Genomic DNA, 27,681 nt, shown 5'->3' on the forward strand with positions numbered 1-27,681 from the left:
AAAACTGGCTGATATCCCTATAGCAAGGGGGAAGTAGGTAAGCCCTGCCATGCTGAAACCAACCTTCATGACCTTCAGCATATGGGGGTTGTTTGAGGATAAAAAAACCTTGCTCAGCACCAGTGTCTGGAGCCTGATAAGCTCATTAGCATCCCCAATTATCAGGAGAATGTTTTGGAAAGGCTTGTAGTTTTTAAATAATACATTTTAAAAAATAATATTAAAAAATAACTATAGGTGGTCTACTTATAAATGTACATACATTTTTTTTACCTTTCACCCAAAATGTACCAATGTTCACATTGGATTCAATTACAAAATGTGTGAATCAATTTTTACACACATTTTTCTAATTAAACCCAACGTGTACATTTTGGGTAAAAGGATGTGTGGAAACATTCATAAACAGTGTATATAAGCACATGTACAAGCACACTCAATGAGTGATTTTATTCAAAAAAATTCAAAAATTGATATAGCACCAACATATTACGCAGTGCTGTAGATTAAATAACGCTTCACTGAAACATGAAAATTTAATTTATTTTTTATATGTCCAGTAAAACTGCATTCACACAAGGCAACTTTTTTTGTCTGATCATCCAGAAAAACAAACAATCTGTCTGATCAGAAATCAACCAATTAAAGTTTAAATAAAGTCTAGTAAAAGCATTAACAGCATTAATTATATATATGTATATATATATATATATATAATAATATAATAATATAATCTGATATGATCGTGTAAAATGATCAGCTACCTGTAAAATGTGAACTTCCACCCTGCACCATAGTTAGCCCGGTCACTTGCTGACCATTTGTTGAGCTTTTCTACCAGGAGTGCAATAGAATAATTAGCTTAAAAACTGTTAGATCAGCACCGTCATCAGGACAACAGTGCATGACCTCTGTGGGAGATTACACAGCGAGACTTAGAACTGTCAGTTTTTAAAGAGATGCATTACCTTGCAGGATTCGCTTGAATGACCGATTTTAGGGACATGAGAAAAACCTATTTGTTAGAAACACTAGACAGTCAGCTACAATATACTGCCAGCTGCCTGACCTAAATATTGAAGGTTACAGGGAACCTGTTCATGGAAGGACGGGAGTGTCACTACATTGCACACAATCATTTTATCCCAAATTATTTATAATACCCTATAATTAGAAAACAGGTGCAATATCATTAAAAATGTATAAACTTTAAATCTAGTTCATGTGACTGATCTAATTTATTAATTAATCTGATTGATTTTCACAAAGAGAAGTGGGTTTGGGTATTAAATTGGAATAACCGCATGACATAATATACAATCATAATCTGTCTCCCACCATTTTATTACCCATATGGTTACCCTACCTGCCTTGTTCCAAAAAAATGTCATCTCTGTAAAACACACCTATTTCACAAGGAGTAGTGAGAGGAAGAACATTTTGCAGCTTACTGAATTTTCATCTGTCATGGGAACTGTTTATGGTTTGTTTATTCAGCAATTAGAAGCTTATCTCCTGCTCCCTGTACATCAAAAAAATATTGTCCTTACAGAAGCAGGGAGCCAGTTGTAGGTGAACCCATTGTGAACCCATTTAAGTATTTATATTAAAAAATAAAGATTCTGTTCCTAGTAGTAGTAATGATGTGAAAACTCAAATAACAGAAGAGAGGTTGTCTTTTATTTTGCTACTTGGTATTTCTTTTCCTTTGACAACTGTATAAAAGGTAAACTAGCAGTTGCAACAAAGGGAGCTGTGGCTTGCGCAAGCCAGTGCTCAGAGAGTAGACCAGACAGTCTGCCCGTCTTTGTCCAAGGTCTGTTCGCTGATTTATGCAGTTGATGAGAAGGTGATGGCTATGCTGCAGTTTGTTCTAAAATTAGCGTTACTTATTAGGATGAAAAATTGTACTGCTAAGTAGCCATCTGCCCGAAAAGTTATATCTATGCATGCTCAAAACATATATGGATACACTTGATTGGCCAAATGATCGATCATTTGCAGTTTAGTGTGATAGCTATACTATAACCATTTCTAAAAAGAAGAGAGGTATAAGGTTTTATGACTAACATGTTTTACAACTCCTGAAGCGTGTTTGGCAGTAACTATATATTCCGTTTCAGGTGGTTGTAGAAAGGTTATTTTTATGGTGATGTTAAAATATATTGATGTGGTTTAGAGATCAGAGTATATGCAAAGGGTAAAGAACAGGTACAGAAAGGTTTATGATGTCAGCAATCCACACACCTTTTGTGTGTGAGCAACTCACAAGTCAGGGTAACTACACAGACTGAATGAGTTACACTTTGTGTTCCCTACATATTAAATATGATATTCACTTGATTATAGTAGATGTTAACCAAATCTGTATATTATTTGTGTGCTAAAGTACTGTGTATCATAAATAATTGCAATTTGGTTAAAATAACTTTTATTCATGTATTGTACTCCTTATCTACCTGTTTGCACTCCAGCTATGGATGTATGTGCTATTCTCACATATATCCTAGGAAGAGGACTGGTAATTGGAGGAGATTTGCAAATGCCTTGAAAGTGTGTGTTTAGCCTGTATAAAATTAAAAATAAGCCCATTTAGGATTTTTTTAAATCTAAATTTACCTCCTCCTTCTGGTTCAGGATCATTGTTCATCTTGATTGGCTGAACCAGAAAGACGTAAAGATGCATTCATTCATTCCTGGCAGCCGAGATTGTACACATAAGCAGCTCAGTGTAGGATTATAAAGAAAACTGTGAACAAGCAGGTCAGTTTTTTTTCATTGCCCGTCCTTTTTGCTTTAAAGAATTTGAATGTTTGCAATTTTTTTATTATTTTACCCTTTAGTTCTCCTTTAAAAAGAAACAAGAGACAGATCTTTCTGGGATTCCAGGTCAAAAGCAATTTGCCATTTGGTGCTCCAATGTAAAAGTACACAACAACCTCTGGCGTACAAATAATGTGTACTCCAAGACAGTCAGGAGTTCTATATGTCAGAGTAAATAAAAGGAAATACTACACTGCTAGTTGTGCAGCAGACATGTTTGTTTCAGCAGAATGACACATTATTTCTTCTTTTCTCATCTGTTGCACCGGCAAGATTGCTTCCTCATCACTAAAGGAAGACATTATGCAAGAATTATGGTCATTGTGCTAAAGCAGAACCTTTTCAAATCTGAGTGAGTGCAGTTAATCTGAGACGGTCTGAAAATTTTATACCAATATTTGCCAAGAAAACGATCACAGCGGGATAAACTTGATTAGCTCTTTTCTTCATCTTCCATAGAGTGGAGAATGGTTACAACTGTCTTTGTCCCATTGGGGAATTTATTCTTCATTTCCTTCTCCAGAGTCAAAAAAACCTCCAAAGTCCATGTCAGACAGGTAATTTATTTGCACTGATAGACCGATGCTCTAAATCACTACTGCCAGCAATTACCAGTGATTTGTCTAATCAGTTAGTTATCATTTATATCTGCTAATTCTGTTTCAGTTACACTGGTGACCAGGACAAAAAAAGAAAAGCAGAATTTAACTAGGCTTTATTTTTAAACTCAAAAATTTTTACTTCAGAAAAAATTTATCTGAAGATATAATAACATTTATCTGAACATAAAAGCCTACATGACGCATCCCTGGAGGCTGTTGGTTGCTCCTTCTGGGCATGCCTTTGTCTCAGGCATGCACAGAAGGAGCCGTCATTATTGGAAGAAGAAATGCTGCATGCACAGTGAGATTGGCAATCTTTTTTCCCCCATGTACGTCACCTGATCCTGTCTGTAACTGCGCAGTGCAAGATTGGGTGAAGGAGAAAGAAGAACCCGGAAGAAGAGAGAAGATGATGTTGGCGCACAGTGTTTCCTTTGCGCTGGGCTGAAGATGGATACCGGGACCAATGTGGGACATCCCGATGGATAGAAGGATCTGCAAGAGTAAAGGTAAGTGTGTTTTCTTTGTTTTGACTTTAGTTCCGTTATGGGTTTTTCTATACCTCTGTAAATGAAGTGTTTGGAGACAATGCCCCTGAACACTGACCTGTATTTAAATGGGGAAGGTATTGGAATGCCCAACTTTGGAACCAAAAAACCTATATAGGTGTACCAAGATCCCTGTATTTAGGGTTCTTGGGTATTCTTCTATATTGTAGTCTGTATTGGCTACTTTTAAACCCAGAGTGCTGAACAAAATCAAACAACATGTAATGCTTTCTTTTAGCCGTTTACTAAAACCTTTAATTTTTTGTTTCTCTAAACAAGGTTTAAATTTTAATATTTCAAATAAACTTTTAGTATCTAGTGGTTTGCTTCTGTGCATTCTCTATAATAAAAAAAAGAAAACAGTAGAAAACTACTTCCATAGTACTTGGCAATTTACTTCCCAATGCTGCAAGCTTTACCTTTGGGTGCTTTTGATGCATGGTCTCCGCAGGCCAGTTTTAGGTTAATTACTTTATAGTGTGGCCCTGGGTTCAGTACACGCTCCAGCTGTTAATTTGCTTTGCACACAGTTGAACATTTTTATTCTATTTTGGTCCATGATCAGTACATTATGAGAAGAAGCCTATGCTACATTTTATTGTCAAGACCCAAAGCAAACACTCATAATGTGTACATTACAAATATTCATACAGCTTCATTGGAAAACCCAAAAGCACAATCAACGCTCTGCACATACAAATTTCACTTCACTGTCCTTAAACTGGTATGTGACCTCTAGTCAGTGAATGTCGACTTCCCAAACAGAAATAAACTGCTTATATCACATATCAGACCTCATGATAGAGCCCATTTAAAGAGATATTTTCAATAAACAATTACATTGTCTTTATAATAAATTAATGTATCTCTGTTCAGTTTAAATTACCAACCAGACTGAGGTATACGCAGGTATAATTGGTATATGCGATTTTATCCACTGCTTACGTACATCATTGTCTGGAACTTAACCAAACACGTCACATCCAAACCTGAAATAGGTTATATTGGTACACTGTTAAAGGTTACTTCTTATTCCAGAAGGTGAAAGTTTCCAAAACCTTGTGATGCAAAAAAACAGTTAAAGTTATGTTAATTATTTTCATGAATTTGCTCATGTGTTAAAGGATTTACACAAGGTTGATTTATGCTACAAATCACTTGGGCACCAGCTTCCGTTGGAACAGCTCAAAGGTTAAAAATCACCAGCAAGAACAGTCTGTTCTGTAGAGAAAGTCACTGTGGTTGATTACTTCAATTAAATTTTCTTTGATCAAAGATTAAAACATAAAAAAAATATTAATTTCAAGCACAGGTAGCAAAACTATGTATTTTTTTTACTATGCATTTGTAATTGTTAAATTAAACTTTACCAATCAAAAGTAATCTGAGTGTGCAAAGTACAAGGTGTGCCAACAGGTAAATAAGTCCCATAAAGTGGCGTTGCAAGATTGATGGCTCTAGGCCAGCAAGTATTTACACAATGTCAAGAGCTGGTGCTATACAAAACTGCCTTCCAAAAACAGAAAGTGCATATACATCATTACTTTATTCAAACACAAAAAAATAACCATCATTTGACACTAACACCTAATGGCAACACTTCTGATGGAGGTAGTAGTGGATTAAAGCACATGCACACTTTATAGATTTGTCAGAGACTTGAGCTATATATTCTACAGCAGTCTCCTAGATTGTAAGCTCTTTGTGGCAGGTCCTCACCCCCTCCTGTGTCACAGTCTGTCATTTGTAACCCCTATTTAGTGTACAGCGCTGCGTAATATGAATCCTGTTTAATATTATTATTAATAATAATAATAATAATAATAATATTAATAATAATCTGGGTCCCTGACCCCCTAGCCCCATTTATGTCCTTAGAACACAACAAAAATGTCACTCTATGTGTGTACTCTCTGTTTTTTTTTGTTTACATTATGGAGTAACCATTGGTTAAACATGTCCCCATTATAAGGGTATGTACACACGTCAGATGATTCTCCAGCGATTATAGCTTCAAGGCTAGTATCAAACGAGAATTTGACATCTATACAGGGCTCGTCCAACGTCGTTAATGGATCTGTCCTGACAAATGACGATCGACTGCAATACAGGTGCCGGGGGGAGAGCACAGAGGGGTGCTGCTTTCTCGTTCTCCCCCCTACCCTCACCATACAGCAGAACCGCGCCTCATTCAAGCATCTTTCAGTCTTTTGTCATTGGAAAGGATCGTGAAAGATCCTTTACAACAGCAAAAGTCTAAGACTTTGGAACAGCAAGTTGCACACAACAAACCTATATACATTATGGAGAATTTATTGGATGAGCATGACCCCAATAACAAATTTTGCAGTGTCACACAGTGCATAGAACTAGACATAGTGGTGGCTGAGGTTTACCAAGGTATTTCTTTAGAATACATGCCTCTAGAAGCCACACCAATTTTAAATATCAGCTTTGATATTGTTGGCCTTCAGCTTTGCAGATCATTGTTTTGTGCCCGATTCATTGATCTCTAATACCATGTAACTATATCTCAGTGCCAACTGTCCATTCAGATCGCCCCGTATATACGAAAAATATAAGAATGGTAGCTAACTAGATTGATGTATCTTGGTTTTAATCAATTATACAACACATTGAAGATAGCCCTAATCTTTATCATCATCGAATATACATGGATTACCTCGTACTAGGAAAGATAATTATATTCTATGTAGTTGAATGATTACATAAGAGTATTGCAGACCAGTTCCAGCTGCTTCGGACTGCCAAAAACGACTATCCACTATGTTACCTTGGCACCCAAGTATTTTTGTTGTCTTGTGATCCTTGTATTTTATTAAACCAGTGGCACAATGCCATGAAATGAGTCCTAACCACAATGTATGGGTAGCTTTACTCCAGAATAAAAATATATTATTCCACAAAGATGATTTAATTGCATGTTACCATTGGCCGAACTGTTACGGTAAACTTGTGCGTGCAAGAAACACATGTCACTTATGTCACAATCTGTAATTATATTCAAAAGACCATTTTTTTAATCTAAAGGGCATAATTATACATTTTTTATGCTAAATACAGATTTGTAAAAGTATAAACACATAAAAATTCACTTTCAGTGGCAAATAAATTTGAATTGCCCAAAATAAAATTAACCTTCAGTAAACTAACAGTGAGAGAATCAAAGTGATTGTAATACATATTAGAAAGTCTGAGGAGGCATCTCCTAGGCTAGATTCAAACTTGCCTCAAGATCAAGCAATCATGCACGGGTCCCAGCAGCCGGCACCTCGCCAGCCACTCGCTCCAACGTGGTAAGAACCAGCGTCTGCACATTTCACAGCTGGCAGCAGTAACCAGTATTGTATCACTTACTGCTCCCCCATTTTTTCTCTATGGAGCTGTCACATGGAGAAGCTACAAACAGCGTCTTCTCCGAGGCGGCGATTCACCGGCATTCACAATAACTGCTCACAGTCTCATGGCCAGTGTGAACATAGCCTTACTAGAGCTAGCTCCCCTCTCTACCATTATTATTAACACTTACCAGCTGTAAAAATGACAGCGGGTTATTGTTTTGCATTACACAGCAGGAGCAGATGTCAAACTGACCCTGTTTTTGGGTTATACTGTGTATGTATTTTCACACTGTAGTTATTATGTAATTCATATCGTAAACAGTTGTGACCTTCAAACTGCATATCACATGAGATAAAGAAACCTAAGTAAGGCAATTTCAAAGGAAAAAAAAATTTGATTTCCTTAAAAACCTTTATTTAACCCTCTAAATAATACTATGCTCCCCTTTTTTCTTACTGCCCTGCTATTTGTTTTTCTCATTAATTTATTATTTTTTGTTTTCATTTGTTACTTTTTTTAGTGTTGCATAACAACAAAGTAGTAAGCAAGCCTTTTAAGATCTGCAAATAACTGCCATGCTTTGTGCCAAACATCATTTTGGTATAATTTAAATATATCATTTAGTAAAAAAGTATATAGTAAAAAACATGGACAATGTCTCTGCAAAATGAAGAGGCCTATACAGAAAATGTAAAATTGCTGTGGTCCACAAGAGGTATATAGGTACCACAATCAATGTGGATAGTAGGGATTCTATATGAATTCTGGCAGCTTTTTTTGTTATATTGAGTAGATTTCTCATCACTTTGTGTCCAGTCGAATGGACTAACAGATGGTAAATCACCAGAGAGGGGACACATACAGCAATAAAAACTAGGAAGAGGTTTCAATATTTTCACACAGTACAAAGAAAATTGTGGCTTTTATTTATAGTTTAAGGAGGAACTATATAGCACAATATCATTACCAAACTAGGTTTACCACTTTCCTAGGTGATTATGGGTGAGGAACAGCTCAGAAGAACTTTTGCATGGCAATAATGACCCATGTAACATAAGACTATATGTCCCCTAAAGAAAATGCATCACAAATGCAGTCCCTAAAACTACATGGGGTGATTAAACCGATACTACCTGGGACAAGAGAACACTGTTGACTTGCAATGAGTGAACGTGATTTTTGAAAGAAAACTTTAACTATTTATAAGCATAGTGAAACTACAAGGATGAAGGGCAGGATATTGGGGGAACTTAAGCAATACAGGAAAGTATATAGGTAAAAGTCAAGTTTTCTTGGAATTTATGTCCATCTTGGGAAGATTAAACCCTCTATACTTTCGGGGACCCTTGTCAGAGACACAGAAAGTGATGGGAATCCAACTTGTTGGAGTTGTTACCACAAGAAGAAGGTAATGGAAAATCATACAATGGTGATTGATCAAATAAATGTGCTAAAAGGGGTATCAGAAAAGATTAATGAGGACATCCTTGTATTCCTTTAGATTTGTATGAACACATACTGTATAATCATTGTAGTATTCTCCCCAGAATTTTTTTTAAGCTGGGTGGTGGCCGCTGTATTGTGTCCCTACTTTTCAGTAACAACCCAAAAAACAGCCGGGTGATGCGCCCAGATAAATGGGGATGGGGAGAACACTGCATTGTTATACACATGTATAGAGATATCAGAGATGACTTTACGTATCAATACTTTTATTTATTCATAAAACATTTACAATAAATCCATTGTAAGTAAACAGAGAATACAAAAAAGTGTTAGGCGTCATTAATTGGATAATGATTATTTCCAGCAAAAGGGGTAACAAATTGAACTTAATACATGTTGGGGGTAGGCTTTGAGGTCCACAAAAATGAGATAAAATGTTCGATGTATAGCTCAGAGATAGAAGTTGGTAATGGAAGGTCTGGAGGAGCTCAATCAGATCCATAATCCTATACAGTATGTGGAGTTATAAAGAGGCCAATAGGATGGCATTGGGAAAAGGAGAGGGGTACAAAAAGTAGGAACTTAAGATGGTCCTTTGCAGTTAGAGCAAGACCAGGTTGCTCTAAAATTTGGGTCATTCTATATGCTAAAATAACTCTACCTTCAAACAAAAAATACAGAATTCCAGTAAATCCCTATAGCTCAGAGAGTGACTTTTACAGAATTTTAAATGAATAGTTCTCTGAATGCAGTTCAATAAACGAAGCCAACAGAAGGACATTAGGAATTATTGATGTTGTTCATTTAGGAATTTCAGTAGGTAGATACTTGGAAGTTCTCAAAGGGCAAAAGACGATGATTTAAGGTTATCAGTGTAATCACATCTGGCTTTCTATGACATTAAAGGATATAAAATGTGTTAGGTGAATTTACATTTATAAGGTAAATATAGCTAATGGTTAGCAGTTCTTGGAAGATCCTGACACCGCTAATAAACAGGTGGAAGATCCTGGCAGTACTACAGAATGACATGTTGGCGTGTCCTATATACAAACTGCCAGTCTCATGAATCTACTTTACATTTCTCAGAAGCATGAAAATACACATCAGTTCTTCATAAAACAATATCTGTTTCCAAGCAGAACAAATTGTTGGATAACTTTTTTTTCCCTCAAGAAATAAATCTTGTTCAGACTAACTTTAACCACTTTCCACAAATGTTATGTCAACAAACGCTTCCTAACCATTCAAAATCAAAACTGAAAACAAAACGGGTTATTAGTATTACACTATTCATTCAGAGCGAAGATAAAATAGTATATATAGCATTGCAGGGTTTACATTAATATTTGTATTATTTATAAATTATATGTAAACACAAAAATGTGATATATTGCAAATTCCAGTCCTTTGATGAGAAAGCTGCATTAGTTTTCTTTCAGGAATTTTTCCTTTTTTGTTTACCTGGTGATCCTACCAACACTTCCTGCCCTAGGGTGACAACACTCACTGAATTCTATCTATGGAGGAGCAGTATTGTGACCTTAGGTTTCTCTTCTAATATGGACTACAAACACCTCCTCACCTCATCTTTTTTTCGTAGTAAATTATTGCACTGTAGTTCGCAGAAGATAGCTGGGAACACAGAATATTGTTTAAAGAGGAACTATAGTCCTGGAAAAAGGAAAAAAAACTTAATCCTAGTCTGGCCAATTAGAATGGTGGAAGATCAGAACCAAGAAAAGAAGAGAAAGATGGCAGAGAAGAAACAGAGGGTGGAGATATCATACTAAACACTACTTGAGGCTCTTTATATGTTTCTACGCTGGGCACAATCGCTGCACTGTACATATTTTACTTTTATTGTACAATGTTGATAATTTAAAAAAAAAGAAACCAATATTATAATTCTAGAAAATAACTACCGGTAGTAATGTTTAATATATAACGCAATGAATCTAATAGGACAATCTGAGTCATCTTACATGACTCAACTGCTAACAAAACATGATCTGATTGGCCTGAATACCTACAGCAACAAAAATACACCAGGATGCGTTGAAGCATTTATAACAGTGGTGGGAGTACAAGCAGCATACGGATCATGAGCATGGAACTGTCCCCACATAAGCACAGGAGGAAAATCCCTTTAAAGCAAAACTTTTTTCAAGGCTTAAAATGCATCCAAACCTGGTACACCTTTGTAAGTTTCCAAGCTAGAGTTCTTCCTAAGGTTGCTAGGGATTCATTGAGCAGTTTGTGCCTCTCGGGTCATATGACCGGACACCAGTGATCTATCTGTAATGGTGAAATTCTTCCCACTGGCCAGTAATGTAAGAGGCATTTTTCCTACTGACCACCACACTAATATACTGTGAGCTATGGATATAGGAATTACAGCAAGGATTATCTAAGACCTGAACGTTATTTCAGGGGTCTCTCTATGTTAAAAAGCTGAATAAAGACTGGCCAATCTCACCCCTTTGAACTTTTTCTCTAGGTTATACATTGGGCTGTGACTTCCTATTTCTGCACCGTAACCCTTATTTCCAGGCTGCCCAACATTACACTATACATCAGTCAGAAGTCAGAGGGTCTTCTCCCAGATATTACCCATATCAGCTAGATTTAGATGTTCATTCTCCTCATTTCCGCAGCTATGAAACTAATCGGTCATTTTAGGGAAAAGACAACTTCCTTTCCTTATTCATCAGTCATAAGTCAGAGGGTCTACCCACAGATTTACCCCAGATCGTCATAGTTCTGAATCTCGTTGCTCATTATGGGGCAAAGCCAACTTTTTTTTTTTTTTAAATGTTAAAATGTTTTCATGGACATCACAAACTTAGTCCTGGCTTATTTCAATACTCACTATAAGAAGAATCAGAACAAACTTTTTTTCCCACTATTATATTCCAAGGTCGTGAGCATGATCACACTATCAGTTTAAAGAATGAAAGCAAAGTGAAAACGACAGCAACCAATCAGAAATCATTCTTTTCAGACAGCTATGATTGCTGCTCATCACCATTGCTTTGTTCAGAAACTTATTCTTCTTAATCAAAAACTCCCAAAATGTCAGGGAAAGGAGACCAACAAAAACCCAACATCACAATAAACAGCACAAATAGCAAAGAATAAACATATTGTGATGTATTGCACACTGCAATGTCTAGCTTTGGAATGCAATACAACCAGTCCATGATGAACAGGGCACAACAGGGACACAATGAGATTTCTGAGCATACTCCAACCAAAGGCCCATGTATATCACAGATCACATGACCCAACCATAGTATCCCTGTACAGAATGACATAAGCAGATACACATGTACACCAACTCACCAAAATCCAGGAACTGTTTGATGGAGAGAGGCGAAGGGGAGAACTTGGAGTAGTACTCAATCTGATTGGGGATGGTGTTTTTCAGCAAGTACCTGCACAACCTCATGATGCACAGGTAGGTCTCCTACAGGTAGGTGACCAGTGGCAGGTAATCTCTAATGAGCAGATTAGGCTTTGTCCATGTATTCACCTATAGACCTGTACATGTAGAAGGAGAATAAATAGGATGCTGCAGGTGCTGTCCAGCCTGGCACTGATGATACCGCCTCAGGCCAGAATACCGGTGTCCAGTGCTGAAAGTAAACAATGCTGATCGCAGATAAAAGGAAGGAAACAGCCAATGCTCCGAAAACACCTCCTACTCAGCACTGGCAGCCGAGGCCTGGACACGCCCCCTTGACCCGCGCGTTCTCGTGCACAGCACGTCCACACTTACATTCCTACACCGGAGACCAGGCGCGTCCACGAGCAGGAGACCGTGGGAGTGGCTGAGCATATCGACCTAGGAGCTCTATCTCCGCCCCTTCAGTAATTTGATTGGTGGAGAAAGATGAATTAGAACTTGATTGCAGACAGGTAAGGCATGGATGAAGAGCGTGAGCCGTGACGTCATTACAGAGAGCCGCCTGTATGAAAATGCAGAAGTTGTTGTGACAGGGCAGGCTGACTACAGCAGAGACACACACTAACACATTCACACTGACAATCCCACTGACACACTATCACTAACACATTCACACACACTGACACATTCACAAGGTGTTTTCATACTTATTTAAGTACTTTCTGTACTTCTGTGTATTTCTCTTTCAGGGTGTGCAGGTGGCTGTGTGCTCTCCATGAAGTCTTCTATCAAACTGAGCTCCCTCTTGGAGAAGCTACCTCCAGGACTTGCAGCCTCTCCAGGTACCTGTGACAGCCCCATAGGGAATGAATAGCAGTGCTCACTGACGCCATGTGTCAAATTTGTAGATGCTGGTTCTTTAGTGCTGCGGTGTGGTAGGTCTGAACCCACCATAAACAGAACTAAACCCTGCAGCACTTGCCTATCCACAATCCCTTACTGGTCACCTCCATTTTTTCTGCCTCCAAGGATGAAGAGAATGCATTTTCATCAGTGAAGCTGGGTGATTCAGAAAACCTGGAATTAATTTATTAAAAAGGCACCTGCTATTTGCAATCAAATGTTTTGAATCCTGGACCAGAGCAATTCCAGGTTTGCTGAATCACTTCACTTCACTGATGAAAGTGTATCCTTTCCAGCCTTGAAGAGCTTTCATAAATCAGGTCTGTGGTGTTTGACCAATTTTTACTAATTTAGGCTTGTACAAAATATTTTAAATTGTCCATCCAGTAAGTAATATTTCAACCATGTAGTTCAATTTGGGAAATAAATGGGGGAAAAAGTAGAGGTTCTTGGCAGTCACTATAAAGATTAATAGATTTAGGAATGGACAAATCAACCCAGGGATTAAATTCCATTAGCATTTTTTCAGTGCTTGTTGTAGTCTAATGACTAATCAGCAGTTTGTTTTTTAGAAATAATGCACCATATCTCTTCATACCAAATTTCTTGATTTTTTTGCTTTCTACCTGCTCTGAAATATAGCACAACTAGGACTCAGGAGGCTGAGCAAGGGCTTGATTATAGATTAAACTACGAGACAGATTGGGGGATTGGTGTCTGGGCAAAGCATTTTCTCTTAACCAAGGGCCTCCAAAGCCAGGCATTGGTTTATTGCAAAATAACACTCACCAAGGTCCCTAATATACCTATTATAGAAAAACCTTACTCCAGCCAGTAGGACATTCCTGTTTACTTGTGTGTGCGCCTACCTGCATAAATAATTCTGTAAAAGGTAGCTCCAGACTGATATCCTGAAAATTTCATATAAAAAGTATATACCTGTATAAATATACAGTTTATTGCACAGCTAACACTCTTCCAAATATTTTCACTAAATTACTTTCTTTAATTTGGCCTAAATACAGAGACCCAAAATATTCATAGTTTTTGATCAGTGTCTGGCATTGGATTGCTGGATCACCCAGGTTCACCTACAATAGTCTATGTTCTCTGGGCTTATAGAGATAAAATAAATCAGGTCCAAGGTCCTAGAGGGATCTTCCATTACATGGCACCTTTATTATATCAAACAACTTTAGGTTCATAGCCCTAATATGTCACATATCTGCATTTAAAGCAAAAGAAGATATGAAGAACCATTTTTTAATTATCTTCAAGTTCTATAATATATTTGGATTTGTCAAACATCTTCCATTGCCACACACCGAAAGATTTTCAGAAATGTTGGGACAATCTCTGTATTCCTTGGAAATGTTCTAGAGGAACACAAGAGAATCAGAGTGTCTGAGATTGCATAGACTGTTATCTGGAGAAACTTGATATAGTAATCTTAAATTAATTCTTCAATCACAAAAAAAGTCATACATTGAATGGGCAATGGTAGAAATGGCATTTACTACCACGTGGGAGCACCATACCAAAGAACACCCCCATCCTGAGTGAACCTTCTAATCTCCTGCTGGATACAATCATGTAACATTTGACTACTGTACACTAGTTTTGTGTAATCTCTTACCATTTTTAAGGAACAAGAAGATGGTCACAAATCAACCTTCAATGCTGAGAACCTATCCACATATGTGGGTGATCTCTAATGGCGGTACAGAAAAGACTTTAGCCAGATTGTATTGTATTGGATTATGCTCCATGTGATGGCCTATGCAGACATTCAGGATAAATGATCATCAACATTATTTCCTACTTTAGATCCTTTATTTTCTACTAGCATTGCTCATAGAGTTTCAATATTGTCTAATATATGCCCTGGTATGACTTTTACATTGTGTTTGCTCTTTCAGAGAAGTGTTGGGCACTAATATATAAAATCTGTGGAGAATAAGGCCATCTGGTCTGCAAGGAGTAAAGATGCCATATACACTGGCTGTTCTACAGAAACCCAGTGCTTTGCCTCAGTTGTGTCACTGGGAGTTGCTCATGTAGCCATTAAAGATGTTCAGCTTAATGGATACACTATACCAAAGTTCAGCAGACAATTCTAGTACAAACACTGTGTATCTCTACAACATTTCAAGTCCCCATGTTTTACCCCTATAAGACCACAAGTACAGAAAAATATCTGTTCACCTTTCCGCTTGGGTAACATAATTGTCCCTTTTCTGCACTGAAATACCAACCACCATTGTCAGCCCTACCTGCTGGAGTAGACAACTTCATCTATTACCATCTCTGTTTTATTCCGCATGTAATTAATGATTTAATTCCAAGCAAAACAGTGCTACTGCCTTTATTCCCAAGAGTCAGCCCACATGCTGTTAGGAGAGAGAATGCTCTCGGGAGATGTGTGTCACCCATCTATCATATGCTCTAATGTTCTAATATTATGTAAAACAGCTTTACTGATGGCTCATAGCAGTACAAGGTTTAAGAACAAATGTAGAATGAACGCATTTATTTTTAAAAGAGAGGGATTTTGGAAGCAGCATTTCGCCCATAAATACTCCCAGATATGTCGGGTCTTCTGGCATATTCCATAATTGGTAGTAAATTTCTAGTCCGTATTTTTTTTAATATATTGCAACTCTCCTATCCCAGCAAAGAAGCAGAGGTAGCCAGATATTTTAAACATTGTGTTAAGTGATATACTAGTGGTAGTGGTATATTTCTGACAAGCTAAAACATAAACTGGTTTCTTTTATGTTGTATGAACTCCCCTTTTGACATTTTTCCAGCAAGATCCTAGTAATTGCTGCAACCACAAAAGGACTGAAAACAGGCTCTGCTGTTGGTTCTCTATTATGTGGGATAAAAAAATGAATATGGAATCCATCTGAAAGAAGGAAGTTATCCCTTCAATGCACCTTTGTGGAAGATTAAATTACACTTTTGAATGCAAACCTGTCATTCGGGATGAACAGAACCGATAGTTTAAATTATTACATTTAACTATATTTAGGGAGACATAGGAATTTAGGGATTTGAGGAGAATTTAGGGATTCCCACCCTCCTGCCCAAATCTTAAGGCAATTGGGTGGTGGTGGGTTAAAGAATGTTTGTTGCGGTTTGAGGTCCTTGAGGGCAATGTGCTGGAAGGTGTGTGTTGGTAACCTGATTGGTGGTTGTCAGGGCCTGTTCAAATATATATGTTCAAATTTATATGTAGTAACATGAAAATGTTGTAAGTTATGGTTAATATTATGTTAAATGAATAAAATGTTCGTAAGGCCAAGTTTTATACCACACTGCAGGTGTCGTTATTGACAAGGTAATGTGGGTGGAGGGGATGGGAGGCAAAAGGAGTACAAGGGGCTCTGGCATACCATAGTCATGAGCCTATAGCATCAGATAACTGATATCAGCTAACTGAAAAGCATGATTTCTGATTGGTTGTAGGGAGTTACCGAAGTTTTTACTTTGTTCTTTTACTTTAAACTGATTTGGTAAAAAGGTGATAAATGTTCATGACTTTGGAATCTGAGAATAGAAAAAAGGTTTTCTTCTGATTGTTGTTATAGTGAGTATAGAAATAAGCCATTGCCAGGTTTGTGATGTCCATGTCAAAAGAAAACATTTTACCATTTACAAGAAATAAAAAATACGTTGGCTTTGCCCCATCATGGCCGACGAGATTCAAAACTGTGAAGATTAGTTAATATAGGGAAAGTCTGTGTTTAGACCAGGGCTGGGCAAACTTTTTGACTCAGGGGCCACAATCGGTTCTAAAATTTGACAGAGGGGCCTGGCCAGGATCAGATGGATGGAGTGCCAAGACAGGTGTCACTGAACTCTTCTTGATTCTGATCTTTAATTAACTTAGCTGGCCAGGTGGGACTACACATTCCCACATGTAGGTTCAGTATATGAATGCAATTTTCCTTTACATTAAGGGATGCCTTTCACACTACAAATAGGGTTGTCATCCATTTCTCAGAAAAAATATGATCTTTTTATATTAATAACATTGGCAATAAGCCCTATTGTTATCAGGCAGACCAGTAAAATAGCAGCTCATTACCCTAACTGCAAAATGTACAGGGGTAAATTAAATCAAGCAAACAGATTAAGATTAGTGACACTGTATAAACATACAGATTATTACTATTGGAATTACACAGTATTCATATAGTGCCGACATATTACACAGCGTGTTACAAAGTCCGTTGTCATAGCACTAACTGTCCCTCAAAGGAGCTCACAATCTAATGTCCTTACCATAACTTTATGTTTTTAAAACAATCCAAGGTCAAATTTGGGGGGAAGCCATGTTTTTGGAATGTGGGAGGAAACCGGAGTAACAGATTTAAAAAGAAATATTAGCTCCTATGCATACAATTGGTACAATATAATTAGAAAAAATACAAAGAATTACGTTAACCATACAGGACAAGAAATCTGCTACTATGCAGCACCTATGCACCTATTATAACAACAAATTTATGTTAATATTAATAAACAGCACCAACATATTTCAGACAGATACAAACAATGACACAGGAGGAGGAGAGGACCTTGCCCCGAAGAGCTTACAATCTAGGAGGTGAGGGAAATACCACACAATAGAAGGAAGACCATTTCAGAGAGTCGGGGGAGCTCTTGTAAAGTCTTGGAGCCATGCGTGTGATAAGGTTATGAGTGAGGAAGTTAGTAGTAGGGGCGGATTTTGAAGATGTTGTGCAGGTGAAAGTGACAGGACCTGGAAATGTTCTGAATATGAGGGGTAAATGAGAGGGCAGAATTGAAGGTGAGGCCAAAGCAACGTGCCTGAGGGGAGGGACGAATAACAGTGTTAAAGGATGTCTCTGGGTTGGCAACTGGGGATAAAAAAAAAAAGGCGTATTTACTAAACACTTTTTCTTAGCTCTGTGTACACAAAGGAAAATGGCAGAGCTCAAGTCTAAATTCATAATAGCAATGTCACTGCCCTAAATGAGTCACAATGGCTCAAAATTGATATGATTGAAAACCAGTTTGGTAAAATAAAGGTTGACAAAGCACCAGCACCCAATGGATTACATCCACATGTCCTCAAAGAGCTGAGCTCAGTTATTTTAAAGCCATTATTTCTAATTTGTGCAGACTATTTAGTCACTGGCATGGTATCAATGGATTGGCATAAGGCTGCTGTGGTCCCTATCTTCAAAAAAAGAGCATTGACAGGTAACTACAGACCGGTCAATTTAACGTCCATATTTTGAAAGGTCCTAGAGAGTTTGATAAAAAACCACATGAAGGAGTTTCTGCTAGAAAATATTGATCGTCAGTATGGCTTCAAGAAAGACCGAAGTTGTTAAACAAGTTTACTCTGTTTTTATTAGGAAGTAAGTAAACATGTAGACAGTGGAATAGCAGTTGATTTAGTGCACTTGGACTTCGCTAAAGCATTTGACACAGTACCTCACAGATGATTAATATGCAAGCTAGGGTCAATAGGTTTAGAAAAGTAAATCTGTAAATGGATAGAAAACTGGCTTAAATACCGCATCCAGAGAGTAGGGATATTCATACTCTGAATAGTCTAAGGGTTTTGGTAGTGTACCCCAGGGTTCAGTATTGGAACCTTAACTGTTTAACATCTTTATAAATGATAAAGAGATTAGGATTAAAAGTATCATTTCTGTGTTTGCAGATGACACCAAACTATGTAATGGAATTAAGTACATACAGGATGTCTATAATCTACAAGCAGACCTGGATGAACTGTTTGATTGGGCAGCCAAGTGGCAAATGACAATTAACCTCCTGGGCATTCTCCAGTGTCCTGCCCGTCCGATAACCTCCTCTGGCCGTGTCCTCTTCCTTGGATCTGTCCCCCGGCAACTGCGCTGATGTTCCCGAGGAGTTTGTGGTGACGTTGGTGCGTGCAGCCGTCGATATGGGTGTGGTTGGAATTTCAAATTCTTTTGTATTGCATTCAATACAAAATAACTGTATTGAATGCAATACACTGAATTTATATGTGTAAAAGCATTATGTTGTTTTTCATGAAAATGTATTTTCCAGTATAATATAATAGTATGAGTATAATAGTTTGAAATACAAAATTATGCCAAAGTTTATTATTAAATTTATTTTTTTTAATTTATTTAATTTATTATTTTGACATGATTTTGTGTTTCAAACTTTATTACACTCATACTATTGCGAGGGGGTGCTGAAAAGTTCCAGACTTTGCCCCCTTCCAGATGAAATAGAATAATGAGTGTGGGGGCATATGACAGCCTCATATCTTAGTATGTAACTGTGCAAATATCAGGTCTCTGTGATTCTTAAAACTGTTTTTTTCTTTTAGTGAGAAGCTGTGATGGCAGACACACAAGCAAGTTTCACGTTGGTGGAGTTCATCTGGGAATGATCCTGTCATTGGGATAACCTGTAAAAAAAAAAGTTTGGTTACACACACATTTTATAAAATAATTTAACTTTAAAGCCTAGTCCAATTTTTTACACATATTTTAACCCTTTCAGGGAAATTTTAGGGTTTTATGTACCCCTGTACTCATTCCCCAGGGTGGGGTGGTGGATATCTTGGAGTCTCCTTATTAAAGAGGGCTTCCAGATTCCAAAGTCTTAAAAAAACGCTTATAAAAGCCCCTATTGTTTTCAATAGAAGCTTTCATAAAAAGCCTAAAAACGCTTCTAAAAGACTCCATTGAGTTTAATGGGAGCGTTTGCAAACGTTTCCCGTTTTTTAGCGTTTTCCTGCGTTTACCCTGTGTTTTAAATTTTTAAACGTTGCAAGCAATGTTTAAGATAAAGCTCATAAACGTGCCTGAAGGAAACATCCTGGTGTAGATTAGCTTATTGGAAAGCATGGGGACTTCAAACATGGGCTTTAAAAGCCTCAGGTTAAACGCTGGGGAAACAGTCCATGTAGACTAAGCTTAAGACAAACATTAACCGGAAGCCAAAAAACTGCATGTTGGTGAATGGAGTCGTCTGATGACATTGTCCTTGATTTGATTCTCCCAAAACTACATCTGACTTGGCAGGCTGACCATATGGAGTCAATGCTGGACCCCTGCATTTGTCACCATCAATCCATTAGCATTTAGGTACCTTGTTCCAATTTACCTTACTCTGTGCTTCTAATTCTTACTGGGAACTTTGCAAATACTGGAATTTGGCCATTGTTTTGATCACCTGTTGAATATTTTTACGCTCACCTTCTCTTATAAACCTCATATCTCGCTGCTAAACAGATCCAAATAGTTGACTTCTTGGCTCTGATTTTTAGCACCTTCATGTTGATATTATATTTGAAACGCTATGTCATTATGTCATTTTTATTTCAGTCTTATCTGATTTTATTGGCACATTCTCACTGCATCTTCCTCACTATGCTGCCCTCTTCTTCTGCAGTTTGCACATACTATGCTCAACTGGCACATTGCATACCATGTTTTTTTGTGTTCTGGTATATATTTGTGGTTCATTGACTCACATGCCTCTATTATTCTATGATCCCTGATAATCCTGTGACCATTTACATTTCCCTTACCACTGTCCCTGTGGCTACCAACTCCTGCTTTTTTCTGACTACACTTGTTTCCTGAGTGTCATGACTTTTGGCGGGTTCCACAGGGCTGTGACCTGGTGCATCTATCAGTAAAATCTATCATTGCTTGTGGGGAGCTATGACATTCATTCGTACTGAGGACCTGCAGTTTGGTTAGGCCTGTCTGTATCAGTTTTGAAACCTTATCTGTGATAATGTGCTTAATCGATGAATTGATAGGGGGAACGCCAAGCTTCTTATAACTTGGGTTTTAGTCTCATGGATAGAGGCTAGATACCTACAGAGCCACCAAAGTCTAGGTGCTTAAACAGCTTCACACTTTGTCAACTCTGTTGCTACATGCTTCATTAACCAGCGTAATATTCACTCTATTCAGTCAATCCAGATGTACAATTAGCAAAGTAACCCAATAAATAATTTAGGTTACCCCCATCAAAGGTAAAAAAAACAGTGAATTATTAACTCTTTTCAAGCAATGGCTTTCATTGGTTTTCTATCCATTGAAAGCCATTGACCACAAGAAAAGTAAAACTGACACACAGCAAGACAGTGAAAACTAGCCCAAGTTATAATGCAGGGTTGTACTCCGGCAGTTTTGAGTAGGATCAACATTGTAAAACAACAGTAATAATTTTTCTAGCCATTGAAAGTTATTGACAACTGGAAAAGCCAAGGAAGTGCCAGCTTACCTAATCAAAATACAATACAGTTTTGTACTCTAGCAACTTGCAGTTTTATCATTATACCATTTCTAACTGCTCAGTAATAGTAAGCCCGCATTGTTGTTGTTAGGTCACAGTAAAAAGTGCCAAAGTGGTGTTGTTTGACCACGACAATAGGTCAGACAATTGGCTGCCACATTGCTCTGCTGGTTCTTAAAAAAAATGTTTTAAAATTTTACACTAGGTGGCAAAAGACTACTGAACCACCACCATTGATTTTCTTTGGGAGGTGGTGGGTTTGACACTTCACTATTTTCCATGTAAAACCAGCTGTTTACAGTCATGGATGATGTGCAGTCATTCAGTTAATGTATTGCAATGGAAAATTAGCTTTATTATAATACAGTATATTTATTTCTTTCAGTGGTCATTTGACATAATTTTCTTTCTTGTGTGTAGGGTCAGATCTGTGGGCATTGGGAAGCTGCAGTTTGTCACTTCTTATTCTTGTTATTTTTATTCTTTTTACAATGCAAGGAGCCCTAGGTGCCTTTACAGATCCCACCTTTTGGCCTAACAGTGGCATGCCAAATGCCAGAAATTATGTGCCACCTACAACGGCTGGGCAGTTCAGGTTGTGTAGACCTGGGGAGACACAAAGAAGCAAACTGTGTTCTGTGCTTTCTGAAGTTCTCTAGAAAAAACAGGGTAACAACACAATTTCTGCATTAGGAAATAGGATGAGCGAGAAGGCCTCTGACAGTCTCGCGAAAATTTGCTCAAACTTCCGATGGGTCCGCAAAATTTCGACGAACCGATTTAGCGAATTCCATTAAAGTCAATGGACCAACTTTACACATTAATAGCAAAGCCCTTATACATGTTAGAACCACCAAATTTGCTAGGTAGATGTAGGAGAACAGTGTAACAAGGGATAATAAGTTCCAAAAGACCTTGTGGTTTTTTTAGAAAATGGTAGGTAAAGTAACAGCAGGCAAATAGGAGTTTTGCATGATAGACAGCGTACAGAAGGCAGCATAAACATTAGGACATTGGGAAAGGGTGGTGCTACGTGTGAACTGAACCCACTAGCAGCAGTCTCTGCTGTCAGATCAGCAGGTGACCGCATTGCTAGCTGGCATCATGATCTGGATAACGTGTTAGGAATGCCACCCATAAAGTTGTGGACAAGTAGTCCGGTGACATTAGGCAAAAGGATGGAGAACCAGAGTCGGAGCGTGGGTCAGCGAGAGCAGTAGCAGTGTGGGGCCTCGTCAGCTATCGCCAGGAAGACCGCATTTGTGTCATGGTGAGCTGGGTGTAGTGCATCGTCAATGCCACCCAGAAGTGTGTAAAACAATGTTTGTGAATAGAGCACTGACAGGCAGCAGCAGCAGGAGGCGGCGGGCCCTGAGACGGAGCGTGGACCGCATTGGTAACTGTCATCTAGAGCTGGGTGTAGTCCATCGTCAAAAATATACCTGTACCAAAGGGTCTTCTTTGGTAAATAGGAACAGGTATTAAACACTAAAATATCTGTATTTATTTTATAGTAGGACAGAAATTTCACTGTACCAAACGGTCTTCATTGATAAAAAGGAACAGGTATCAAACACCTGGTATAAAATATCTGTATTGGGGCTCCCCGATATTTGGAATCCCACCAAACTCACACAGCAGAATCTGCAGAAGGCTGACATTTATTTGCATTAATTTCATTACCATTTCTATATGGAGTCCACTTCTGGAGAATATTTTCTGAGGGGTATTATTGGGAAGACTCTCAAAATTACAACCATTAATGAAAAATTTCAAGGAGTTTTACTTGGTGTTCTTGCAGATCACACTGTTCTCCTGAATAAAGTCAAGGATTTAAAGACTGGTAAAGCTGTGCGAGGAGCAAGGATGTTTCTTGGGCAAAACGTTCTAAACGTGGAACCAGTAGAAGACTCAAGAGGTTGAAAGAGAGACAATAGAAGAAAGATTCTCCATCTCCAGCACCAAAGTCTTGAGCTTGGGAGCTTCTGGCCTGAACATATGTCGCTATGGGTGTTGGCTGCAGGTGGGGACAAGAAATAATGTTTACCTCTCTTACATCCTCATCATGGGACCAGGGGTCTTTAAAAATGGTCTCCAAGTGGTGCTTGAAGACAAAGGCATCCTAAAGGTCACCCACGACTGTCGTTGGCTAGAAGATATTTTGTCCCACCAATATAGTGTGTTTTTGAATAATGTTTTTGATACACAGGTGGGTTATGTGTACTTGTTTTCCATGGAGACTGGTGGTTTTCTTCCTCATCGATTATCTACTGTGATGGAATGTTTGCCTGTGTATCTAAATATGCTGTCTGCACAAGTACATTTCTTGAATATCAAACAAACATTGATGGAGCAAAATCCTAATATGTGTTCCGACAGTCCATTGTCTGCTGCTTTGCTGAAAATGTTGGCTCTGGAAATATCGCACCTCCTAGATTTGTGTCAAACTATGTTGGATGGCATGCTCGCTGACTTTACATTGTTGACATTGTTGTTGTACATAGTTGACAGCTATCTTAATGCTCCTCGCCTAGCAAAAGCAGATGCTTTAGCTGTGACTGAGAACTTATGCTCTGAGCTTTCTAAAGAACTTCAGCAGTTTTGTGTCCTACAGCAAAAGAGAAGAGAAAAGCCTTTAAAAGAATATGATGTTACCAGCGATGGATTCCTTGTGAGATAAGAGAAAACAAAGCCATGATCTCTAAATGGGTCATTCCTAAAATAAGATTGATGCTAGGAGACGCCTTAGCACATACACACTTTTTGTCCTCTTTGTTTTGAGAACCACAGAACAATATAATATTTGGTTCTCTCATGTATCAGCTTACTGGTAGGATTTATAACAAATAATTACCATTTGAAAGGAAGAGAACTACTGCAATAATGATACAGTTGTATGTCTGCCTAAATACTTCAGAAGGTTTTGGCTAGAGTTTATTTGTTTTTGTTTTTTTATTAGAACGTTTATATGTGGGGAAAATTAAGCACAGTATTTTAAATCAGGACAGAAATTTCACTGTACCAAACGGTCTTCTTTGGTAAATAGGAACAGGTATCAAACACTAAAATATCGGTATTTATTTTACAGTAGGCCAGAAATTTAACTGTACCAAACGGCCTTCTTTGGTAAATAGGAACTGAAATTGATTTTATTTTGCTTTAGTGAATGTACAGTGTGAAAGAAAGATGACTAACAGTGTCTTCACTAATACACAATATTGATTACACTAAATGTGCTGTCTGCTGACAATTTAACAAAACTGATTAGCTATGCGTGACACAAGTAGCCGCAACCACAGTTGTACCTTCATGGCATGTGCAGTCAGTGAACAGCTCCTAAGAGTGTAATACACACTATATAACTTACACTAAATGTGCTGACTGCTGACAATTTAACAAAACTGACTAGCTAGTAGCTCATGTAAAAGTAAATGTCCTATAAAACACTGAACTTTGCAGCTAACAATGAACTAAGGGGCTCCTACACTGTCCCTGTCACACTACATGTCTCTCCCTGCGTCTATCCTCTACACAGAACATATTATGGAGTGACTAACCCCACCCTCCTTCACTGTAAATATATATGCCTGTGCTCTGATCTCTCCTGATTGGCTGCTGGGCCTTGCTGAGCATCCTGAGAGCAAATGATTGTCTCCCAGCCGTGATTCCTCCTGAAATTTCTCGACGTTACCACCCCCCTGCTTTTTCCCTCGTTAGTTCGGCGAGAACACGACCTCATGGCGAATTACAAGGTCATTCTCACTTACATGTTTGGTAAGCGAGAAAGGCCTGATTCGCCGCAAGATCAAAGTTAAAAATCTCGCTCACTCATCCCTATTAGGAAACTGCCATTACAGTTATCACCCTATCACAGAAAATATTCAGAGGCTGAAGGATCTGGAATGATCAACTGATGAATGCAATGACTTTAGTAATAGCATTGAAATAAGCTTGTAGTACCATATGCAGCAGTGGTTCTATTTATGTTTTTGCTATATTCGGCCGAATAGCTGTCGAATCGAATAGTGAGCTATTCGACCAACACTAGTTGTCACCATGAGGAAATATTCTTAGAGAAATGCCAAGCAGGCACCAGAGTCCATCCGTATAGACAACCAGTACCTGTGAAATTTGACTCAAGATGATCAACAGCATTGAGATGCAATAAAGGATGAAAAGAAGCTTAAACACCAAGATAGTAAATGGCAATAATTGTTTCATACACATCACTTACATGTTACTTAACTAGTGTTTCTATCTATTTTTAAGCTCACCTCCTAACTAGTATGATGTTAAACTAAATGAAGTGCGCTATAAATGAATATTGGGCAAAGTATTGTCTGTATTTTCATCTCATTGTGAATAACTAGTTGTCCTTTTATGATTATAGATGTTCTTCAGTAGTGCGCAAGGAAAGAATGTGCAACCTAAATATTGAGCTGAGGGTTTTCTTTGGGTGTTCAGATCTCTGCTTGCATGACCTGGACACTTGGGATGAGCCAGAATGCCCCTGACATTGTCACAAAAATTTCTCTGGGCTTCTGATGGGTCCACAAAATTTCTGCTAACCCATTTCTCAAATTCCATTGAAAACCAGGGTGCAGGTTCCCACGCTCCCTAGGTTGTTAAGTGCAGCCCGGGGAGCGTGGGAACTACGGGCGAACTCTCAATGGAGTTTATCCATTGAGAATTTATCTGAGTTCAGTTCCCATGGTCATTTTTTATTTTTCCATTCTTTGTGCTTATATTGGATTTCAGATTCCATTTTAGTACTGTGAAGTGTGCGTATGATGATAAAGGTTTGCTGGTGAATTGCTGTAATTATGTTAGGATGGTTGTGTTAAATTGCTGGGATTATGCTGGGATGTTGCTGGCAAATTCCTGGGATTATTACAGGATGTTGCTGCATTTTTGCCGGGATGTTGCTGTTAAATTACTAGGAATTAACTGACTTGCTGCTGTTAAATTGCTGGGATTATGGCTTTATACTGCCATGTAATATTATATAGTGATTGCTAGGATATCCTGTAACCCTCTATACTGTTTTATGGTAAATGGAATATCTAAAGTGAAACTCTAGTTTTGACAGGAAAAATGTTGCAGGTAGCAGCAATATGTTGCAAGTATTTTAGCTATTTTAGTTTCTTTTTACATGTGAATAAACTGACATTATTAGACCAAAAATTAAAATTCTAATGCAAATTTGCTTGTATTTTGATTTTAAAGTGTAACTGTAATTCAATCGGTGTATATTTTAGTAGCCTCCATTGTCATTCTTGTGTCAATGTATAGGTGCATAACCTTGACTGTTGAGCCTGCGCATGCATGCCACAAACTTTATTTAATCGTTTGAATCATTCAGATACTGGCAGGGTTATTTGTACTGATATCTAGAAAAAACTGGAATCTGGAAGGTTATATCACATGTCCATGGGATTGGATGGCTTAAAAGTGTACTCTTTAGTTACTGTTGGCTGGTAAGTAAATGTTTTAATATATATGTAAATGTAGATGTCTTTCACTAAATGGACTTCAAAATGTTTAACTAAAAGCAGATGTTGAAGGCCAGATCCACTCCTTACCAATCAGAAAGCATTCATCAATCAGAAATCAATCAGAAAGCCTAAAATGGAGCATACATTTGCCCCTTGAAATCCCTTTTATGACAAAAAAAGAAAAATATTAGATGACAGGGTGATTTTTAACTGTTGGCCGGGACTGTATATGCATGAAGTTTGTGTGCGATTCTTCCCCATAGTGGTTGGTTAATTGGCTTCCCTAAAATATGCTCTAGCTTTTGTTAGAGACATTCGAATGTGATCTCATCTGAGGGACAGTTGGTAACATGGCTATGAACTATGTAGATTGTTGTATAATATATTTTTGCCTGATATTCCTGCAAACTATGGAAGTTTGTAATGACTATCAGACCTGTGGAACTACACAATGAATCAACACACATGAATTGAGAACTTCTTTAAATGGTAGGTTGAGTCTAGTTGGGTTGTTTGTGTCATTTTTAGTTGACATCTACTGATTTTAGGGAAGGTTTTACATCACCTATAAGATTAGGATGCAGTAAAACCTTTTCTCACTTAGATAGACATTTTGTAAGTGATAGCATTATCACCAGACTGATGTGTTGGAAGTCAGGTTTATTTTGTTAAGGTTTAGGTTTTTAACCTCCCTAGCAGTAACCTAGTAGTAACCCCGAGTGTGACTCAGGGTAGAAAAAAGTTACTAAAAGCTAAGTTAAAAACTCACCCACATAGACCTTACCGAAAGCTGACTG

At 37.9% G+C, this 27,681-nt stretch overlaps 1 protein-coding gene and 1 long non-coding RNA gene across 3 annotated transcripts in view; one reads left to right on the forward strand and one right to left on the reverse strand.

The window, feature by feature from the left end:
• The window catches only part of PDK3 (pyruvate dehydrogenase kinase 3), a 40,889-nt gene extending 28,424 nt beyond the window's left edge, over positions 1 to 12,465 (reverse strand). The window contains exon 1 of the mRNA XM_072427905.1: positions 12,128 to 12,465. Coding sequence (XP_072284006.1) covers positions 12,128 to 12,233 — 106 coding nt within the window. The 5' untranslated portion in view covers positions 12,234 to 12,465. The remainder of the gene's footprint in view (positions 1 to 12,127) is intronic.
• A 106-nt stretch (positions 12,466 to 12,571) lies between these two features.
• LOC140341949 (uncharacterized) lies at positions 12,572 to 19,598 on the forward strand. 2 transcript variants are annotated; one of them, XR_011922964.1, is made up of 4 exons: positions 12,572 to 12,703; positions 12,941 to 13,033; positions 18,799 to 19,026; positions 19,462 to 19,598. It is a non-coding gene; the product is annotated as an uncharacterized lncRNA (long non-coding RNA). The 2 variants fall into 2 exon arrangements; XR_011922961.1 differs by lacking the exon at positions 12,572 to 12,703 and having other exon boundaries at positions 12,768 to 13,033.
• The last annotated feature ends 8,083 nt before the right edge of the window (positions 19,599 to 27,681 follow it).

The sequence above is a fragment of the Pyxicephalus adspersus genome, chromosome 1 (genome assembly GCF_032062135.1).
Source record: "Pyxicephalus adspersus chromosome 1, UCB_Pads_2.0, whole genome shotgun sequence".
NCBI lineage: Eukaryota > Metazoa > Chordata > Amphibia > Anura > Pyxicephalidae > Pyxicephalus > Pyxicephalus adspersus.